The sequence below is a fragment of the Perissodus microlepis genome, chromosome 11 (genome assembly GCF_051167445.1).
Source record: "Perissodus microlepis isolate ML-2025 ecotype Zambia chromosome 11, ASM5116744v1, whole genome shotgun sequence".
In the NCBI taxonomy this organism is placed as follows: domain Eukaryota; kingdom Metazoa; phylum Chordata; class Actinopteri; order Cichliformes; family Cichlidae; genus Perissodus; species Perissodus microlepis.
The window spans coordinates 16,326,139-16,344,020 of NC_140471.1; the positions used below are offsets into that span (position 1 = coordinate 16,326,139).

Below are 17,882 nucleotides of genomic sequence, written 5' to 3' on the forward strand. Positions count from 1 at the left end.
TATTGTTGAAACATGTTTTCGTTTAGAGACTATTAATTAATAATAGTCATTCTTTAATGACATTTGCTTGGAGTTTTCCTGTGTGCTGTGCTGTGTGCTAAGACAAACAGTGTTGGGTTCATTCTAAACTGGCCACAGGTGTGAATGTGGAAGTGTGTGGTTGTCGCTCTGTGTTATGCCTGTGACGGATTGGCAACTTGTTCAGGGTGTACCCGGGATGTGATCTGGAACGGGTTTCAACCCCACTGCAACCTTCCGGGCCATGCTTTAATTTCAAAATGATGGGATGCACTCCAATCAACAGTGCTCATTTAAAATTAGCAGGAGGAAGTTGTCCAATTAAACTTGGTAAATTAACACGTAGCTCATGACGCATTTTTAAATACCGTGATTTATAAAAGAAAGCCACAACAAACGGATTTTATGTATTACTGAATTTCTGATTGTGATTGCTGTTATACTGGACACCGTCGCTCCTTAACCGAGGGGGACTGTGTGCAGAACAAAGCGGTGTAGCAATGTCCGCCCTGCTAGCAGGAAAAAAACAAACAACAAAAAAAGCTTGCCTCAGTCCAGAGAATCCACACGGGATGAAACCTTCACCCACTCTATGATTTTATGCAGTCGTGGGCCGGAGCAGACCTTTGGCTTTCGTTTAATTTCGCGAAAAAAAATCCTCCAATTTATTCAATTTTGGGGGTTTTTTATGTTTAATTAATTTTACTCGATTTTATTTTCACTTAAATATTGTACGGTTATAAACCATTTCATTAGACGACAGCTATTTTAGAAAATTTCTTTATTGTGGCGCATATACAGAAACAAAATGCCTCCTTTAATGCAGCAAAGAGAATAAAATGCTGAATGCAACCGCTTTAACGATCTGCTAATACAATATGTAAAAGTGTGACAAATACAGGGGTCCGCTTTTTTGCTATTTTAATTGTAAATATTTCTAACATACCTCAGCTTACAAAGACGTAGGCCTACTGTCTTCCACCACGCAGGAGACGTCTTTAAACAAGTTCTTTTGGGAAGCCGGGTTTACCCAGTTGAAGTTGAGTGGCATTTTCTCTTCCGTTAGCTACTTGTTTTTTATTTTGTTTTTTAAATTTATGTATATTTTAAAAAGAAATCCTGCTTTATTGTCACACATATTCTGCTTGTTTTAAGGGCAATATAGGGGCGACTCACTGCGCAGCTGTAGCGGAATTTACGCCCACTTTGAGCGCCTCCAAAATCTGAGTAAATAAAATAAAATAGATTAATAAATAAAAATGTATTTATTAGCGTGTATTAGATGAAGTTTTATGTTTGAAGTAGCAGAGGATTATAACACACACACACACAGCTTGTTTAAGAAAAAAATTAAATTAAATTTATTTAAAAAGCAACCGACTCAATGACAGGAGTAAAACATTGTCCGTCGTGGACAAGATCACTTTGAAACGAACGTATACATCACTTCTCCACTGAAATTTGAAATATCATACTTTACAACTTCTTTACATAGGCTATAACTGCACTCAATACATACTCTTTGTCTAGACGTGATTCCTTAAATAAACTGGACGCTATCGGGTGCCTCAGCGAGAAGCGCGCGCCTCGGCAAGAAAGTGCAAGTTTAAGAACAGTGCGCGAGGCGCCGGTGTGTGTGAGTGAGTGAGTGAGTGGGAAGGAGGAGGAGGGTGCGGGTGAGGCTATAGATACAATATTCAAATCAATAATCAGCAGCTAATTAAGCAGCCGTGTCGTGTAGATGAAATGCTCATTGCTGTTTTTTTGTTTTCTTGTTTGTTAAAGTGCAACTGACAGTCCGAGGGAGGGGAAATACAACAATGATCATGTGTCTACATCCCGTGTTAGCGAATGTAACGCTAACCCCTCCTCTGGTGGGCCTTTAGTTAAGAACCAGTTCCAAACATGAAATTAATTGGCGAGGAGGGGGATGTGGGGGATTTTACAAGAGATAGTTTTACACTGCAAACCAAATCAAGGAGACGTGTTTTAGTGTCATATTCAGTCTTGTGAGCTTTTGTTTTTCTTGTGTGACTGAGGTTTGCTTGTTTTGCGCTGCTGCCTTCACGGTTTTGCTGAAATGTGAATATTTTTATTTATTTGTTTTTTGAATCGCTGGCAGATGTGTTTTCGTCGGCATCAAAAGGAATCTGGAAAAGGGCGAGGATTCGGGTTTGAAATAAAATTCGAAATGTCGAAGCTTCCTCGTTTGTTTTTCACTTTTGTTGTGGTTTGGTTTGCATGGCAAAAACGCAACGATCATCTTTTTCTTTTTTCTTTATTTGTTTTTTGTTTTTTTAAAGGGTTTTTGGGGGTCCGAAGCAGCCGGGAAACGTGAGAAAACTGAATACTAAGCCTAGCTCCCCACTTATTACTGAGATTAACAGCTAGGCTGTGGATTATGACGTTTATTTCGAGGCCAGAAACATGTTTTCTTCATGTTTGTAGTTCGCGAGCCTTCCAGGCATCTAAAATATAAAAATGCAAGACTTCATACAAGACTAAATGACACGTGTTGCTGTGTACAATATTTAAAGACAATGCCAGTCTTTATGTGGCCGTGAAAAACATCTCAGTCGTTGTTTTTGCTCGACTCCTGGTCGCTCTGGTCATCGGTGAAGCACACGTCCACGTCGCTGTCATTGTCGCTCTTTTGCTCGGCTTCCTCGAACAGACCGCCCGGTTTGTCCTCCAGTTTCTTGACGGTCTGTCCGGGGTGTCTGGACTTGACGTGCCTCTCCAGGTCCCGCCTCCGCACCAGCACCTTTCCGCAGAAGTCACACCTGTAGGGTGTGTTTCCCTCCGCGTGGAGTCGGATGTGTTTGTTCAGGTTGCTGGGATCTCCGAAGGGCCTGAAGCACACCTTGCACTTGAGCGGCTTGTAGCCTGTGTGAGTCCTCATGTGGATTTTCAGGCCGTATTTCCTGGAGTACAGCTTGCCGCAGTAAAGACACAGATGTCCCTTTTTAGGCTTGCCAGAAGTGGTGTTGCTCGTGCTTCCGGCGGGGATGGAATCCAGCCGTGTCCGGTTCTTCTCTGCTGCGATCTCTGACAGCTGTTGTGTGTGCATGGCGATCTCCCGGTCAATGTTCGTGATCGACCCCAGGTCGTGGCTCAGCGAGGGTGCACCAAAGTATGACACGGATTCTGGGTACTTGAGGAGGTTGCTGAAGTGGAATTTCAGCGGATAGTAGGGGGAGCTGTATAAGAGCTCCCCGTTATAGACAGTGAAGGGCATCAGGGGGATGTTACAGTCTCCACCGTAAGTCTTGACACCGTCGAAGTGAGGGAGGGAGAGTCTTTCAAAATGGAGACCAGGGGGCATTTGTGGGTAACGGGACGGGGACAGGCCGGAGTGGAAACGACTTTCTACGTGCTTGAAAGCTGAGGTCTCCTCCATGTGAGGCAGCAGCGGGAAACCTCGGATTGCGTTTGTGCACGGCACCATTGGAGATGTGGAGTCCATAATTGCAGGTGGGCACTTGGGAGGGTGGTTCCCTCCTGCGTTTAGACCCTCGCCCACGTTGCGGATTGGTTTCATGTTCCCAACGAGTTTGCTGAATCCCATACCGCTCAGCTTTCCGTTGGCCTCCTCTCTGGAGCCCTCCGCTCCCGGGACTTTTGAGACACCAGTTGGCTTAAAGGCTGAGCGCACACCAGGATGGAAGCCCATGCTGCTTAGCATTGAAGTGGTGGCGCCCAGGCCGAGGAGATGCCCCTGGTTTCTGCCTGAAGTGACGCTCATGTCGAGGGCCCTGTCCTGCTCCTCGGAGCTGCTTTTCTTTGACAGTCCTGTTTTGTTCAAAAACGGGGACGAGGACACCGCCCGCCGACCCGAGTCTGTGATGGAGGAATTACTGTGAGCGCTCCTCGGTGAGGCGGAGTTGTTGGGAATGTCTCCAGATTTTGGTGACCTGCTGAAGGTCTCTGTGCCCCTGGCCTGTTCGCTGCTCACAAACCCTCGCCCGTTGCTCAGTGCGCAGTGGAAGTGAACGTGAGCCTTGAGTGTGTTCGGGTATTTGAATATCCTCCAACAGTACCAGCAGATATAACGCTCCTCACCTACAGAGACAACACATACGACAACAACAGAGACATTAATGTGGAGCGTTAGATCCCGTGCGTAAAATGGCAATAACAGCCACTGTAACTTGTAAAAAAAACCCAAAACTGTACATGTAACCACACACACACACACACACACACACACACACACACACACACACACACACACACACACACACACAAGTCAAACAAACATAAGCTTGGGCTGAAAGGATTGAAAAATCAGAAAATACACGTTTCCCATTCCCAACTACATTATCGCATAAAAAAACCTATAACATTAAAACCTATTTAAATATCCTATTTACTCTGACAGATTTTTATCAGTCACTGCTACACATCACCTGAAATTTCAATTCAAGCCTAATGGATATGATTTCTAAGATCTGGTGCCAAATGGTAATAGACACATGGAGCCATCATAATGACCCCCAGTCCAGCACTCTGAGGTTAGGCCTAATATAGATGTAATGATTTTGTAATCCTCATACGGGCCATTGTTTATGATCACCATCAAAAGGGCAAACGCCCAGCCCAATCTGGCGCTCAGAAAACGACGCATTGAATGCGGGACTTTTCCTCTCTGTGCTCTTTCCCGTGGAAGTGACAGCAGCTGTTGCTTGAAATCGCAAGTCCCCGGAAACAATGGCGGCGGCCCATCTGTTGACGCCTCATAATGGAGGAGAGCGTATGTCCAGGAGCGCACACGGTGTGTTGGGCCGGAGAATCAGGGCAATATACACCCCACATAAAAGTTAGCATTCATTAGCCCACAATACCTTAACGCACCCACCTAATTTACCGTGAAGCACTTGTTTTTGAATTTATTTGCTTTTGAATACATGAATATTAATGGAGCGATGACATTTGTTAACCTCCAGTCTCGCGACTGAATCACCAGCCTCTTCTTTCTCCATGGTCGCCGAGGCGCGTCAGTTTCTGCTTTTAATTGCTTTTTTATTCTGTGTTTCAAGAACCGCAACTACTTTGTGGCAGAGTAAGAGCTTTAAAAAACATCTTGAATCAAGTTTGATATCATTTAAAGCTTCGCCGCTGTGCTTTTAGGAAGTATTCAAGAGGCCCTTCCAGCTCGAAATTAAATGTGCAAGATAAAATAATCGCCTGTTGATGGAATTTCCAATGAAGTATCGGTGGATAATCTTTTTTAAACCGATTAAATTCTTCTGAGTTTTTTTTTTTTTTTTAACCAAGATTAAGTGTTTAATCCCCGACGCGCAAACGCCTACTTTGCACCAATTTGGGCCGCACAAATTGATTAAAAATTCGAAGACGGGCTGATGAAAAATCTTAACCCATCGAGAAATTATCTTTCACAAAACTGAAATCCTCTCCTGTTCTGTATTATCTATAATCTTAGCAAATCGAATCATTTCATCCTAGCATTTTACTCCAAAAAAATGATTTGCGTTTATGACCTGTTATCCACTGTATCGTCTTCATCCGCCCACAAGAACTAGTTTTTAATAATTAAACACCACCCAAAATACAGCTAAAAGTGCAGTTTTCTCTCCCTTCACGAATCTTTTTATTCCAGTATATTATTCTTCACTTGATTTCTTAACCACGATATTTTATTTAACGCACGACATGAAGAATACATTGCAACTGAATAAATAATCCGCCTGCAGGGAAGAAAAAAACATCCAATTGATTTCCATCTCTGAGCGATAAAGCAGTCACATTATGGGGTATTGGCAGTCATTTAACTGCACGGTGATAAAAACCCTCAACATGTCGATGTGTCAGATCTGTAAATCGGAGGCCATGGCCACAGAAGGTAGTGTTCACGTGAAAACGACACACGCGTCCTTAGAAGGAAAAAAACGTCACTGATTTTTTATGATATTGTTATTATTATTATTGTTGTTGTTGTTGTTGGATTGAAAATCGTTCAACTGTCCACATTAGCAGCACCACTCTCTGCAGACTCGTTTACCTTTCTCGTCGTGCGTGGGAGTGGCCGTGGTGGGGATGTCGTACCACTGGGCCAGAGCGTTGGAGTACCACACACTAAGCTCCTCTCCTGCGGGGATTTCTCTCAGCACGCGGTAGAAAATCTCAAGAAAAAAACAAAAGTAGTGTTAACTTAAGAGTCCATATAGAGGGGCAAGGAATTTGCTCATGAGAAATTTCACGAGGCCGTTAACTGTGATGTCACGGGCTTAAAATATTCACCTGTCCGCCAGGCAGGTCCGAAAAAGCCTCCAGGTTCTGCTCTTGGCTGTTCCTGGCGGCGCGGATTAATCCGATCCAGTCCGGGACGGGACATCCTGACTCATCTACGAACTCCCCCCTTACCAAGCGGATCTGAGCCAGGGGAAAAAAGACAAACACGATGAAGACAAACGTGAGCAGTGGGGGCCATTTTTGACCATCAGAAAAAGGAACATTTTTAAAAGAAAGTTCGCTGCCTTCTTTAAAAAAAAAATGCAGTTTTGCTATTTTGGTCTTTTTTCACATTACAAAAAACGAAATTGCCACAAACGACTGTCTTCCAAGTCGAGCTACCTGAAGGGTTTAGCGGCCACTAATAATATTCCTTAAAACGCGCTTAATGCGTCTTTTTCCGCTCTGCTGATAATTCATTAAAGAGGATGACACACGGGCCTAATTGAGTTGATATGGGAAACGAATTTGAGGAGTGTCAGAGCGTTTCTAAACTGTTCAAGGACATTAAAGATCGAAGCGTGACATTTGACACAGAGATTGCACCTGATGATCGCCGGCAGCCCGGGGCCACGCATTTAGACACATCAATCTCCCCCGATGACAGCTTCAACAATAACACGGCGCAGTTAAAGATGCTCACAGAGCCGCAAACTCTTCGCTACTGCGCGTGTAAAAAAAAAGGGGGCAGATATATTGGTTTCGCCCCCCTCCCATACTTCCAGTCCGAAGGACTTAAAAAGTGCAAAAATGCTGGTCTTTGAACGGGCATCATTTAACCCCCAAGCTTCTCTTAATTTAAATAATTAATTGCTGATAACGTGGGACTAATTCATGTTTCAGTGTTTCAATCTAGTTATTTTTTTTTATGTTTTTTAATTTATTTTATTTTCCTTTATTTGTGCTGATTTATTTTAGGATGTTGTCTCGGTGGCATCTTTCTGTGGCCGGATTAGATTAAAATTAAACGGCTCATCGGAATAACAGGCCCGCCAGGCAGAGAAATGTGAGGCGGCTGAGGGGTTGAAATCCCACACAGCAGACCCGGGTCGCCCATTAGGCCGGTTAAGTAGAAGCACAGACTGACAAGTCAGCCGCTAATGGAACTCAATTATTTCCAACTTGACAGGCCAAACCAATTAAAAGCCTAACTCAAGGCCCGATGGAGTTTGACAGAGCAAGTTTAAAAAAATATACATCTAATTTCTAGTGTTGCTGGAGCTACTTATGTTTTAAAACATCAGATAATATACATAATTCTAATCACGCGTAAAATATACTATATAAATATAGTAAAATGCTTTAATGTATATTATATCAGCGAAAAAATAAAGCAGTTCCGATACAAACTTGGAATAACGAAAATGATTTTTGAATAAAGGCAAGCTTACAAAAATTAATCAATCTTTATATCTGCCAAAAATTTCAAAATAAAACCGTTAATAATAAAAAATATATATAACAAAAAAACTCGAAAATGCAAAGTAAAAACAAGAACTTTCCAAAAAGAGACAATTATTCCCCGTTTCTTTTTTTAATGCTCTAAACTTACCTTTTTCTTGGGCCCTACTTCCTTGCGGTCCGACACGTACTTCCCGAGTTTGAAGATGCCCGGTACCGGTCCAATCCGGAGCCCGGCCGGGATGCTGCAGTCCGCAAACACACTGACGGTGGTGGACGCCCGGGTGGCTTGCATGGCGTGGGGTGAGATCAGAACCATGAAGACTGATGGAGACGGAAGTATGGAGAGCGCACAGGGAAGGGGGATGAAGCGAAAGGAGGAGATGATGAGGACAGGCCGATGTCCGCCCTCAAAGTGACGCGGTCGCGTTATGCTCTCCGGCTTTTCTAGTGATGGAGCAGGGTAAGTTTACCCCCCACCCTACCCCCAGCCACGCACCCACCCACCCACTCCTGTATCTGGGGATGCAAGTGTGTGAGGGTGTTTCAGATTGGGGGGATTGTAGCAAAGAGGTGATGCTGTGCTGTAAGGTAGGAGGGAGAGAAGGAGGAGGACGTGGTGGTGGGGGGTGGGAGCGGTCCTGAGTTTGTAGCAGCAGCGGTGACTGTGTGGAAGTGAGTGAGTGTGAGAGAGTTGGGCTCACCCAGCAGCTGTGTGGAGAGAGAAAACGGGCCGGCCTGGTCACATGGAGACTTTCCCTCACCCCGCTGTATAATGAATTGCTCCAAAACGGTCAAGAGACACAAAGGGCCAGGCGACCTTCCCATCCCCGAAATCCAATTTGTCAAGGCCAGAGAAAAGAGGGTGCAGAATCAAAGGTCCAGAGCGGCCATTAATCCTCAGCATGTGGCTTTGTCCTCCAGACAGTTCCGATATTTTAACTGACAAATCCACTGTATAATTTCTCCATAAATCCTCACCCTTTTCCATTCTTCCCTTTCAAGGCAGGTTTTTGGAAATCAGTGGCTACTTTAAATCTACTTGGCTGGCATTCTTTAGGCTTTGCATACTTCAAAGGGCTTTATTCTGCCTCCGCCTTTGTGTCCTTAGATTAACAAAAGGCGCAGGAAAGTTTAGAGGACTTGTTAACTTCTATTGACTCTCGGCGTGTGCCGGGTTGAGATCAGGCAGGTACTGAAAAGAGAGAACCACCAGCAGGAGGAGAGAGAAAGAAACAACCATCATCATCATCTTCACGACGCTCACACTTTGTTTGTTTGTGGCTCTCTTGGCTCAAGATACAACAGATGATTTTTTTCCCTTTTTGGTTGCTCAGGGACACGAAGATAATAGAATTATTGCAGAATATATTTATTTATACCTTCATAAAAATACCAAATATATATATATATATATATATATATTTGGTATTTTTATGAAGGTATATATATGTAAACATGGAGCATCGTTTGTACAAAAGGCTGTTTATTTTAACGAAGAAATATATTCTCAAAAAATATATTGTCATTGTTATTAATATTTTTATTATTATGACAAAAAGAAAAAAATATGCTCACTCTGTCTCTCTTATTAAAAAGGCTAGAAATAGAAACGCTAGATTCAAGGTGATTCTGCTGGCTGTTTCCTGTGGCTGGACTGACATAGTAATTGAACCTGTTGGTTGATTGAATGATTAATTGATTGATTAAAATAAATAAATAAATAAATAAATAAAGTCAAATAACCATGGCAACATCGCTGCCCTATGAAAGCCATGTATCTCCAAAACTTTGCATGAGCTCACACAGGCAGGTCTGGCTATACAGTGTACTTCTTCTTTTTTTTTGCGATGAGAATGGATGTTAATATATTTTAATTATTCTTTCCATATTCTTTCCAAAACTGTTATTTCTAACAACATTTTTCTTAGATCTGTAGCTCTTACGTGATGCCCACCAAAACCCACTTGTTTGGCGAACACAGTGTCTGTGTACTGGCGGACTTAGAAACACACTCACAATGAGGCTCCGCGCAGCAGGTTGTTTAAAGATACGGATGTTTTTTGATGCTGTCTATGAGTCTGAACTGAAAAAAACTGGGTGATCAGTGCAGACCATGAACAAGTTGACCTCTGACCTGTCCACTGTGCACGTCTCCCTGTGTCTCTCTCTTACACACACACACACACACACACACGCACAATTAATGTAAAACATGTGGTACTAAAACTATCTTGGAAGGGGATTATTACTATTAGAGTGAGGAAAGACTGTGGGTATGCGACATTAGAACCAAAAAGATGGTGATAAATAAAGAGACCCCCCCCCCAAAAAAAAAAAAAAAATTAAAAATAAATAAATAAATAAATAAATAAAAATAATTATAAATTAATTAATTAATTAATAATACTAATACTAATACTACTAATAATAATAAATTTAAAAAATAAAATGAAATAAAAGCACTTCATTAGTGCATTTCCGTCAGTTATCTCTCCACAAAATGAAAATAAACTATTTCACACAAAATGAAAATAAACTATTTCAGGTACTATTATCCCCCTTCGCCCCCACCTCCCTGCGCTCCTCCACAGTCCTGAACTACACGCGAACAATCTTGTCAATGTTTTTGCGCCCGGCTGTGCGGGGGAGTTATTTATTAACGCCTCGCCATTTGCGACTGGTTCCCATCCACCCCTGCTTTGCTTTAAAGGCCCGCACTTCTCCACAGTGAAATTAATTATTCTCTGAGGAGGAGGTGGGGTGAATGAAAGGAGGAAAGAAAAAGAAGAAAAAAAGAGGGGAAGACTTTCCTTTCTGTTAGCGGAAAAAGTCGCCGGGGTGAATCCCCGCTCCGCTGTGCGCTCTGAAGCCCTGAAGAGTGGTCAAAAGGCTCGGTGTCAGAGTGACGGCAGTGTTGGGGGCAAATGGGATGGAAAATTAAATGAAATTAAATGGCTGGAGCGGCCTTATTGTGCCTCCTCCTATTCTTTTTTTTCCTATTTTTTTAAGAAAAACATTAATTACATAGTTGGATCTTTATTCAGAAACTATTGCGGATTCTGCGAGTGCTCTTTCTTTTTAATGAACTCTTCTTCTCTTTAATAAACTTAAATAACGACCTGAGAAGAATTGGTGCTCGGAAGAGGTGGGAGTCGGGTTTTTTTCTTCTTTTTTATGGCCCTCTCTGCCTGCCTCTTGCCAGCCTTTTTTGGATTAAAACTGTCTAAACGGTGGGGCTCTCTCTGATTTAACTGGTTGGCCATTAATGACCCATGAATATAGAGGAACAACCTGTCTGCAAAGCAACGCGGTAAATACGGAGAGCAATGCCCCACCAGGGATCTCCATTCATGCGCCCTGACTATACTTCAGGGGTGCCAAGGGTTCACCACCACCTCTCCTGGACTGGTTTCAATGGCCTAACCATTGAAGACCCCTCTGAGTGCAGAAGAAAACACATTTTTTATGTCGACCCATAAACTTTCTTTGGGTCTATTCAGGGGAGGGAGGGGGGAGAGAGCCCAATCATTGTCCCACTTAGCAATGTGGCCTATTTCTCACAGATTCCCACGTTTTAGAAATGACTTTGTTTTCCTCTAAATCCATTTATTTCTCCGCGTGTAAGCCAGCACATCTTGTGTAGCCCACCTCTCGCATTCAGTCGGTCACACTTAAATTTTGATTCAAGAAAAAAAAGGAGAAGACGAAAGAAAGAAAACTGAAATCCTCGAGCGTATGGCTCTCTGGCCCCTCCGAATCCCACCCAGCAAAACAATCATTATTATTCCTTTCAGATTCGTGCCTGCTCTCAGAGCAGACCGTCCATCTTCTCCGTGCTTTTCTTTGCTTTTGCAGAAACACCCTCCCCTGCTCATCTATAAGGTGTTTCACACTCTGAGAAACCTGGGGAAAGATGCAAGCTGCACCGTGGGCAGACCAGCTGCCTTGATGCGGGTGGGACATTTGAGACGCGTTTGAATAGTAATTGTGCTTGTATGGGACTCCCACCAGATGACATGATTGGGATTTTAACCCAGACTAATATTCAAAATCGCATTAGAGAGGAGCCGAATAAATGGCATCCGATTCAGCGCTGTTCATGCGTGATTGCATTCAAAAAAATCCCTACTCAAAAGTGGGCTGCAGCGTTTTGGTATTCAAAGTCTCAACAAAGTTGTTTTTTTGTTTTTTTTGGAAGGCCACTTTTCCCTGACTTCAACTCACTTTGTCTCGCGTGAGAAGACGCGGATAAAGGCGCGTGAAGTTCCGTGAATTGATATGTTTCGGTGTACCTTATAAATTCATACCTTTTCTCACTCGACCGCCTCAGAAAGAAAGTGTCACTCAGGCCGATTTTCTCTGCTGTCCGGCGCATTTAGCAGCAGATCTATTTGAGGAGTTCATTCCTAGGCAAATGTATGCAGGCAGGGTCGCCCGTGAATAGAGCAGCGTGTCAGCCGACCCTAATTGGGATTTAGCCACCCAAAGCATATGCGCCGAAGTGACAGAGAATCACCGGCTTCAAAGAAAGTCGCAACTTTTGCCCTTCTCGGTGAATCTGAGGAGCTCTTTCCCTCGCCCCGAGCAAAAACGCATTTTTTCTCCCAGGATGAAGGTTAGTGACCCACTTTGGCGGGTTTGTCTCTGCAAGCTGGCAATGTGAGACAAACAAATATAAAGGCAAAGAGCACGCTTAAAGACATGATACCTTGACTCGCCTGCATGGCTGAATATGGTTAGACATTTTTAGCGAACTTCACGGTTATTATCTCAACAAGGAGGTCAATATTTTCTAACATTTTTACTGCGACAAGTTAAACGTTAAAAGAATAAAAAAAACAACATTTAATTCAGTCTTGTATTTTTTTCCATTCTAAAAGGAAACTGCAACTAATAATAAACATAAGCGATAAAAAATAATATAAATGATCAGGTACGCTGTCTTTGAGGGGTTTAAAAAAACTTTTATTTTAAAGGAGCGCATTTTGCCTCTTTGTTTTATATGCTGTGGAATTCAGAATACTTATTTATTTATTTATCATATTTAAATAAAAATGTACTCACTTTTTCCCCCAGTGAGTTTTCTCAGTGTGAAGACGGAAGCACCATGGAGAGCTCCACACATTAAAAAAAACAAAAAAAAAAACACGCGAGGCTATCGATAATAAATGCTTTCCTGTTTCATTCTCACATGAGCGTCATATTTTCGATGGACAGCTTCGGGTTCAAACTAATTTCTCCTGCGTGTTTGAGTGGGCTGAGCTCGTGAAAATGACGTGAGTTTAAAATGAAGTCAGTGCATATTATTCAGATAAATAATTTGTGCAGCAAGAAATACGAGGTTACACACTAAAATACTTGACTAAGTCTAATCTACTAATTTTCTTCTCGGTTCTTTTCCCCCTTTTTCTTTGTTTTGCTTTGACTGTTTTTGCTATTTTAAAATGTATTTATTGATCTTTTAAATAACTCACTCATATTTATCCCACGTGTATCACTGTTGCTGGTTTTCCTTTTTAAGTTATTTACTCAGAAAAAATAATAATAATTGTCTATTGACATATATCCACTCTAAAGCTGCCAATGAAACATCAAAAAATCTTCAATCAAACAACTAAAAGTTCCATTGAAGCCTTATTACGTTGAACTGAGGAAGCCTTTCTGGGTTTCCATCCACCGAGAATTATTTGTTTTATTTATTTATTTCCTATCTTTCCTGAGATGTGCCAAATTATAATAATAATGGCACAGTAATGTTACTGCTGCCGTGACAGCACTGGACCACCGGTTCTGCTCCAGTCTTTGTTGCGCTTTCTGTCTCAGGATTGGTGTGTTGCATGTCTTCACTCTCTGCCCCTGAGCAGGACACTGAGCGTGTTTGGCATCTGCTGGCCACATCCAATCTCTCCCGATCAGCAGCAGTGGGAAAAGGTGTGGAAATGGATGGAATGAGGACAGGAAACGGCTGTGTGCCGTCACTCTGCTGCAGGACCGCATTTGACTGACGGATTCCTCAGCCCTGCAGAAAGTGTCAGGGCAACCATCTCGACCCTCAGGTGACTCTGTCCCTCTCCCCCTCTCTTTCTCTGTTTTGCTGTTCCCTCATGACTTCCTTTTCCCTTTTTCACTCTGCATCATTTCAAGCCAAAGCCAGGATTCTAAGGAGCATTTCTTTGTGCTAAGCAAAACATGAGGTTTAACCAGCATTGAATTATTGCTGAATGATGTTCTCTATCCTCATATAAACTCTTCAAAAGGACACGAAATAAAAGAGCAACAAGGTAATTCAATGCTGATAGCTTTATTTGCGGCATGTAGAAAAAAAAAAGGGGGGGGGGTCACAAAAGTTTAGAGAATATGTTGCGTTGTCTAGTGAGGCATAGTTAAAGCCCCTGATTTGAAGCAAAAGAGTCAGTCATGGTCTTCTTGTCTGGGGCAAAAGGGCAAAGGTCAGTGTCCAGACATGGGGCTTGGTCAGTGCAAAGCTCAGAGGGGCGTGGAGGTTTAAGGGTGAGAGGAGGTCACTTGGGAATTCGTGTTGCTCACTCGTTGTCCGACTCATCGGCCGCTCCGGTGATGGTGTAGGTCTGTTCTTGGTGGTCCATTTCCAGCACATCATCCTCATTTTTGACTGTTCTGTAGAGAGACAGAGAGACAAAGTGACTGAAACAAGCATGTTAAACCACACCCGACTCTGTCACAGACCAGGTTAAGTCATTGTTTTTTAATGAAGGGTAGTGTTTGGTTGTACTTTCTGGGTGTGAGTGCTTGTCCTGTTTGAAAGAACTGCAAAAACACCTGATGGTACCTTTACCTAATGAGCACCGTCCTCCTCTCCGTCAGCTCCACAGCCTGCTCTGCATAGGCCTCGATGTTCTTATCATGTCCATCTGAGCCGTATGTAGTCCCGGTGCCACTAATGCCACCCTTTCCTCCACCTGTCTTCCCCATGCCACTAGCAGCTGACAGAGCAGCATCGTCACTACCCACACCCCCACTTCCTCCACTGCCTCCAACTCCACCACCCATTCCACGGGCTATACTACCCTCTTCACCTATTCCTCCAGCAAGTCCACCACTCTTTCCTACAACTACACCACCATTTCCTCCACCAAACCCAGTGCCGGTTCCACCCATCCCACCTGAACCTCCAGTTTTACCACCTCCACCCATTCCAGTCCCACCTATGCTGCTGTCACTCTTGCCTCCAGTACCGAATCCCAGGTTTCCCACACCTCCAGCACCAGAACCACTTGTTCCTCCAGTGCCCATTGCTCTGCTGCCATTGCCTTTGCCCACAACCCCACCATTAGCTTCAGTACCTATACCTACACCCCCAGCTCCTAATCCATGACTACCAGTAAAGTCTGCCCCAGCTGATGTACCAGCAGGACCTTTTTTACCACTGGTACCCTCAGCACCCATTCTTCCACTTAAACCTGCAATTCCTGAACCTGTTCCCATGCCTCCTGCATCCATGCCCCCACCCATTCCTACTCTGCCCCCAATGTCTCCACCACCACCACGTCCTATCAGTCCACCACCCATTCCACCTGCACCTCCCATGCCTCCTCCACTGATGCTCATCCCGGCACCAATGGCACTCATGCTACAGCTAGTGAGAGATAAGGTTTGCATCATGCCAGAAAGCCGCAGGTCCTCGCCCTCGATCAATTTTCTGCAGAAGAAAAAAACAAAAAATTACCAAATTTATTAATATTCACTTAAAGACACAACCCTAAAATCATTTTCACTTACCTGTAAGTTGTGATCTCAATCTCCAGAGCCATCTTGATATTCAGAAGTTCCTGGTACTCACGCAGGTGCAGCGCAATTTTCTCCTTGGTGGATTTCAGCTCGAGCTGCAGGGCCTCAATCCGAGCCTATCAGGAAATCAGGGTTATAAAATGAATGTGTTGCTGTAGTGGCTTTGTGTTTGCATGTATGAATGTGAGAGCATGTGTGTATTTATGACTGACTCTGGTGGGATCAGGTGTGCACCCTGGGACAACATGAGCCGACATTTACCTGCAGGTCTTCCAGTTCTTTTCTGTACTTCTCTTGTGTCTCACGGATCTGAGCTTCAAGAGCCTCGTTTCTGGTCCGCATGGCATCCAAATCTCGTTCTTTACTTTGGATCTAGAGACAGTTTCAGCCCAATTATAGCCACTCAATATTAATAAACGGTTCTTACATATTAATTTTCACTTGTAATACTCACATCTTTTTTGGCACTGGCTATTTCTTCTCTAACGCTTCGAACTTTATCAACATGCCTCGACGTCTTCTTGGTTAGATCTTCAAATTTGTTTTTATACCACGAATCCATTTCCTAACAGTGGAGAATGATAACGTTACAGAAGACTCAACTGTGTACTTTTCATCATCTGGAAGCGGTTTTGTGTGATATTTTTGTACCTGGAGATTTTTGGCTGCGATATCGTCATACTGGGTTTGAATTTGTTTCAAAGCAGCAGCCAAGTCGGGCAGAGTGAACGCACTCTGGGCTGAGACATGAGCGGCGTAGATCTGTTTCATGAGTTCATCAATTTCCTAAACCAAAAAAAGAGAGAGGCCTTTTCATTAAAAATAAAAGGCAAACTTGGAATAGCTAATTCCTATGTAAAGATGTCACCCACCTGCTGATGGATTCGTTTAAGGAATTCAATTTCAACCTCTAACTGCTCCAGCTTCTTCTCCAAGGCAATGCGGGAGGAGGTGGCTTTGTCCACATCCTGAAAAATAAACAGAAGTGTTATCATGTATGTCTGCCCCTGAGAAATAATGTGTAGGCGACGTTCACACCCAGGACAGTGGCTAATTTAATGTCACTCACTGGACGGAAGGCCTCAATGTCTAACTCGGCTTTCTTCCTCAGCTCCACCGCCTCCTCATATTTGACTTTGATTGCCTTTAGTTGAGCAGCTGCAGACTCTTTGGCCGCCAAGGAAATGTCCTGAAAACCAAGAAAGCATAAGTAACATGCCTGTCTGCTAGATTTGAAGGTGAACACAAGGGTGTGCGCAAAATCTAGCTGAGCCTTTTGCATTTTATATTTCAGCTTCATTCTTGTGTGTGTGCCTGCCAGCGTATTATCAAGTCATCTCATCTGTGCATAAAACACATCTGACAACAGCTGTAGTCTGTGACACCCAAACACTGTCAGGATCCCCCTCAAATTGCCTGCCAGAAATGAGCTTGTTACCAGGTAAAGAACTTTGAAAACACCAAGTTGACGTCTTGTATCGTTGTTTGGGTGGATCTTCTACAGATCGGTGAGGTGTAAACTTAATGCCCTCTTGAGTGTCTAAGCAAAGGAAGAGCAGAGGCAGGATCCGGGAGATTTCTCGTCTCACCCTCTGAACTCTCATTTGTTCAGCAATCTTCTTCAGCTCTTTCAGCTGTTCCTCATAGAGCAGGCGCAGACCCACAGGCTTCTCAAACCGGTTCTGGTAGGCCTCAATCTCAGTTTCCAGCAGCTTGTTCTGCTGCTCGAGCGATCGCACCTGTAAGGACACGAAAACTCAGTCTAAACCACACTCCACAAGATGAGAATTACTTCTGTGCAACATGTTTGAGTTCAGTGTGATATCTGCTTTTCGCTGCGCCTATCAAAATAAGTAAAATAGAGTTGAAAAAGGGGGTTTTACCTTGTCGATGTATACGGCCAGTCTGTCGTTGAGGACGATCATCTCCTGTCTTTCGCTTGTGCGGGTGCTGAGGAATTCCTGGTTTTCAGCTGCAGCCACATCCAGGTCTATGGCAGGCTCTCCGCTCGGCCCAACGCACACCATGGCGCCTGCACTCACACTGAAATGACTGATACAAGTTAACCTACAGCCACAGGCACCAAAATATGTTCCTTTAAGTGATTAAAATTATCCTAAAGAGAAGAAGAATTTATTTTCGCAGCTTCGCCTGTAAAACAAAAATCCAGTGGCTTACCCTGCTCCTACCATGCGAGACCTGCGTGCTGCAGACATGGTCCTTCGTCCCACTGAGTCCACACGCATGCTGCTGGCCCCGGCTCTAGAGGAGAAGCAGCCGGTGGAGGCACGGCGGGCCTCTCTCCTGGTGGGGGATGGGCTCGACACCCTGATCTGGTAGGACGAGCTGCTGCTGTCCTCAAAGTGACGGCGGTAGGACGAGATCCTCTCTGGGCTGAAGCTCATGGCAGCGGTTTCTATGTGGCTTTGGTTCTGTGAAGG

General features: G+C 43.7%; 2 protein-coding genes across 2 annotated transcripts; both read right to left on the bottom strand.

The window, feature by feature from the left end:
• Positions 1–819: 819 nt before the first annotated feature.
• Positions 820–8,111, bottom strand: prdm13 (PR domain containing 13). The gene is made up of 4 exons (XM_084945045.1): positions 7,823–8,111; positions 6,280–6,411; positions 6,041–6,161; positions 820–4,080 (listed from the first exon to the last, which is right to left on the bottom strand). Exons 1-4 carry the CDS (start codon positions 7,988–7,990, stop codon positions 2,591–2,593), a joined length of 1,911 nt encoding a protein of 636 aa, XP_084801171.1. The 5' UTR covers positions 7,991–8,111; the 3' UTR covers positions 820–2,590.
• Positions 8,112–14,216: 6,105 nt separating this feature from the next.
• On the bottom strand, positions 14,217–17,846 carry LOC146377448 (desmin). Its single transcript, XM_084944813.1, has 11 exons — positions 17,620–17,846; positions 17,325–17,484; positions 17,031–17,180; positions 16,511–16,630; positions 16,314–16,409; positions 16,093–16,227; positions 15,896–16,006; positions 15,703–15,813; positions 15,433–15,557; positions 14,489–15,352; positions 14,217–14,310 (listed from the first exon to the last, which is right to left on the bottom strand). The coding sequence occupies exons 1-11, from the start codon at positions 17,844–17,846 to the stop codon at positions 14,217–14,219; spliced, it is 2,193 nt and encodes a 730-aa protein (XP_084800939.1).
• Positions 17,847–17,882: the final 36 nt, after the last annotated feature.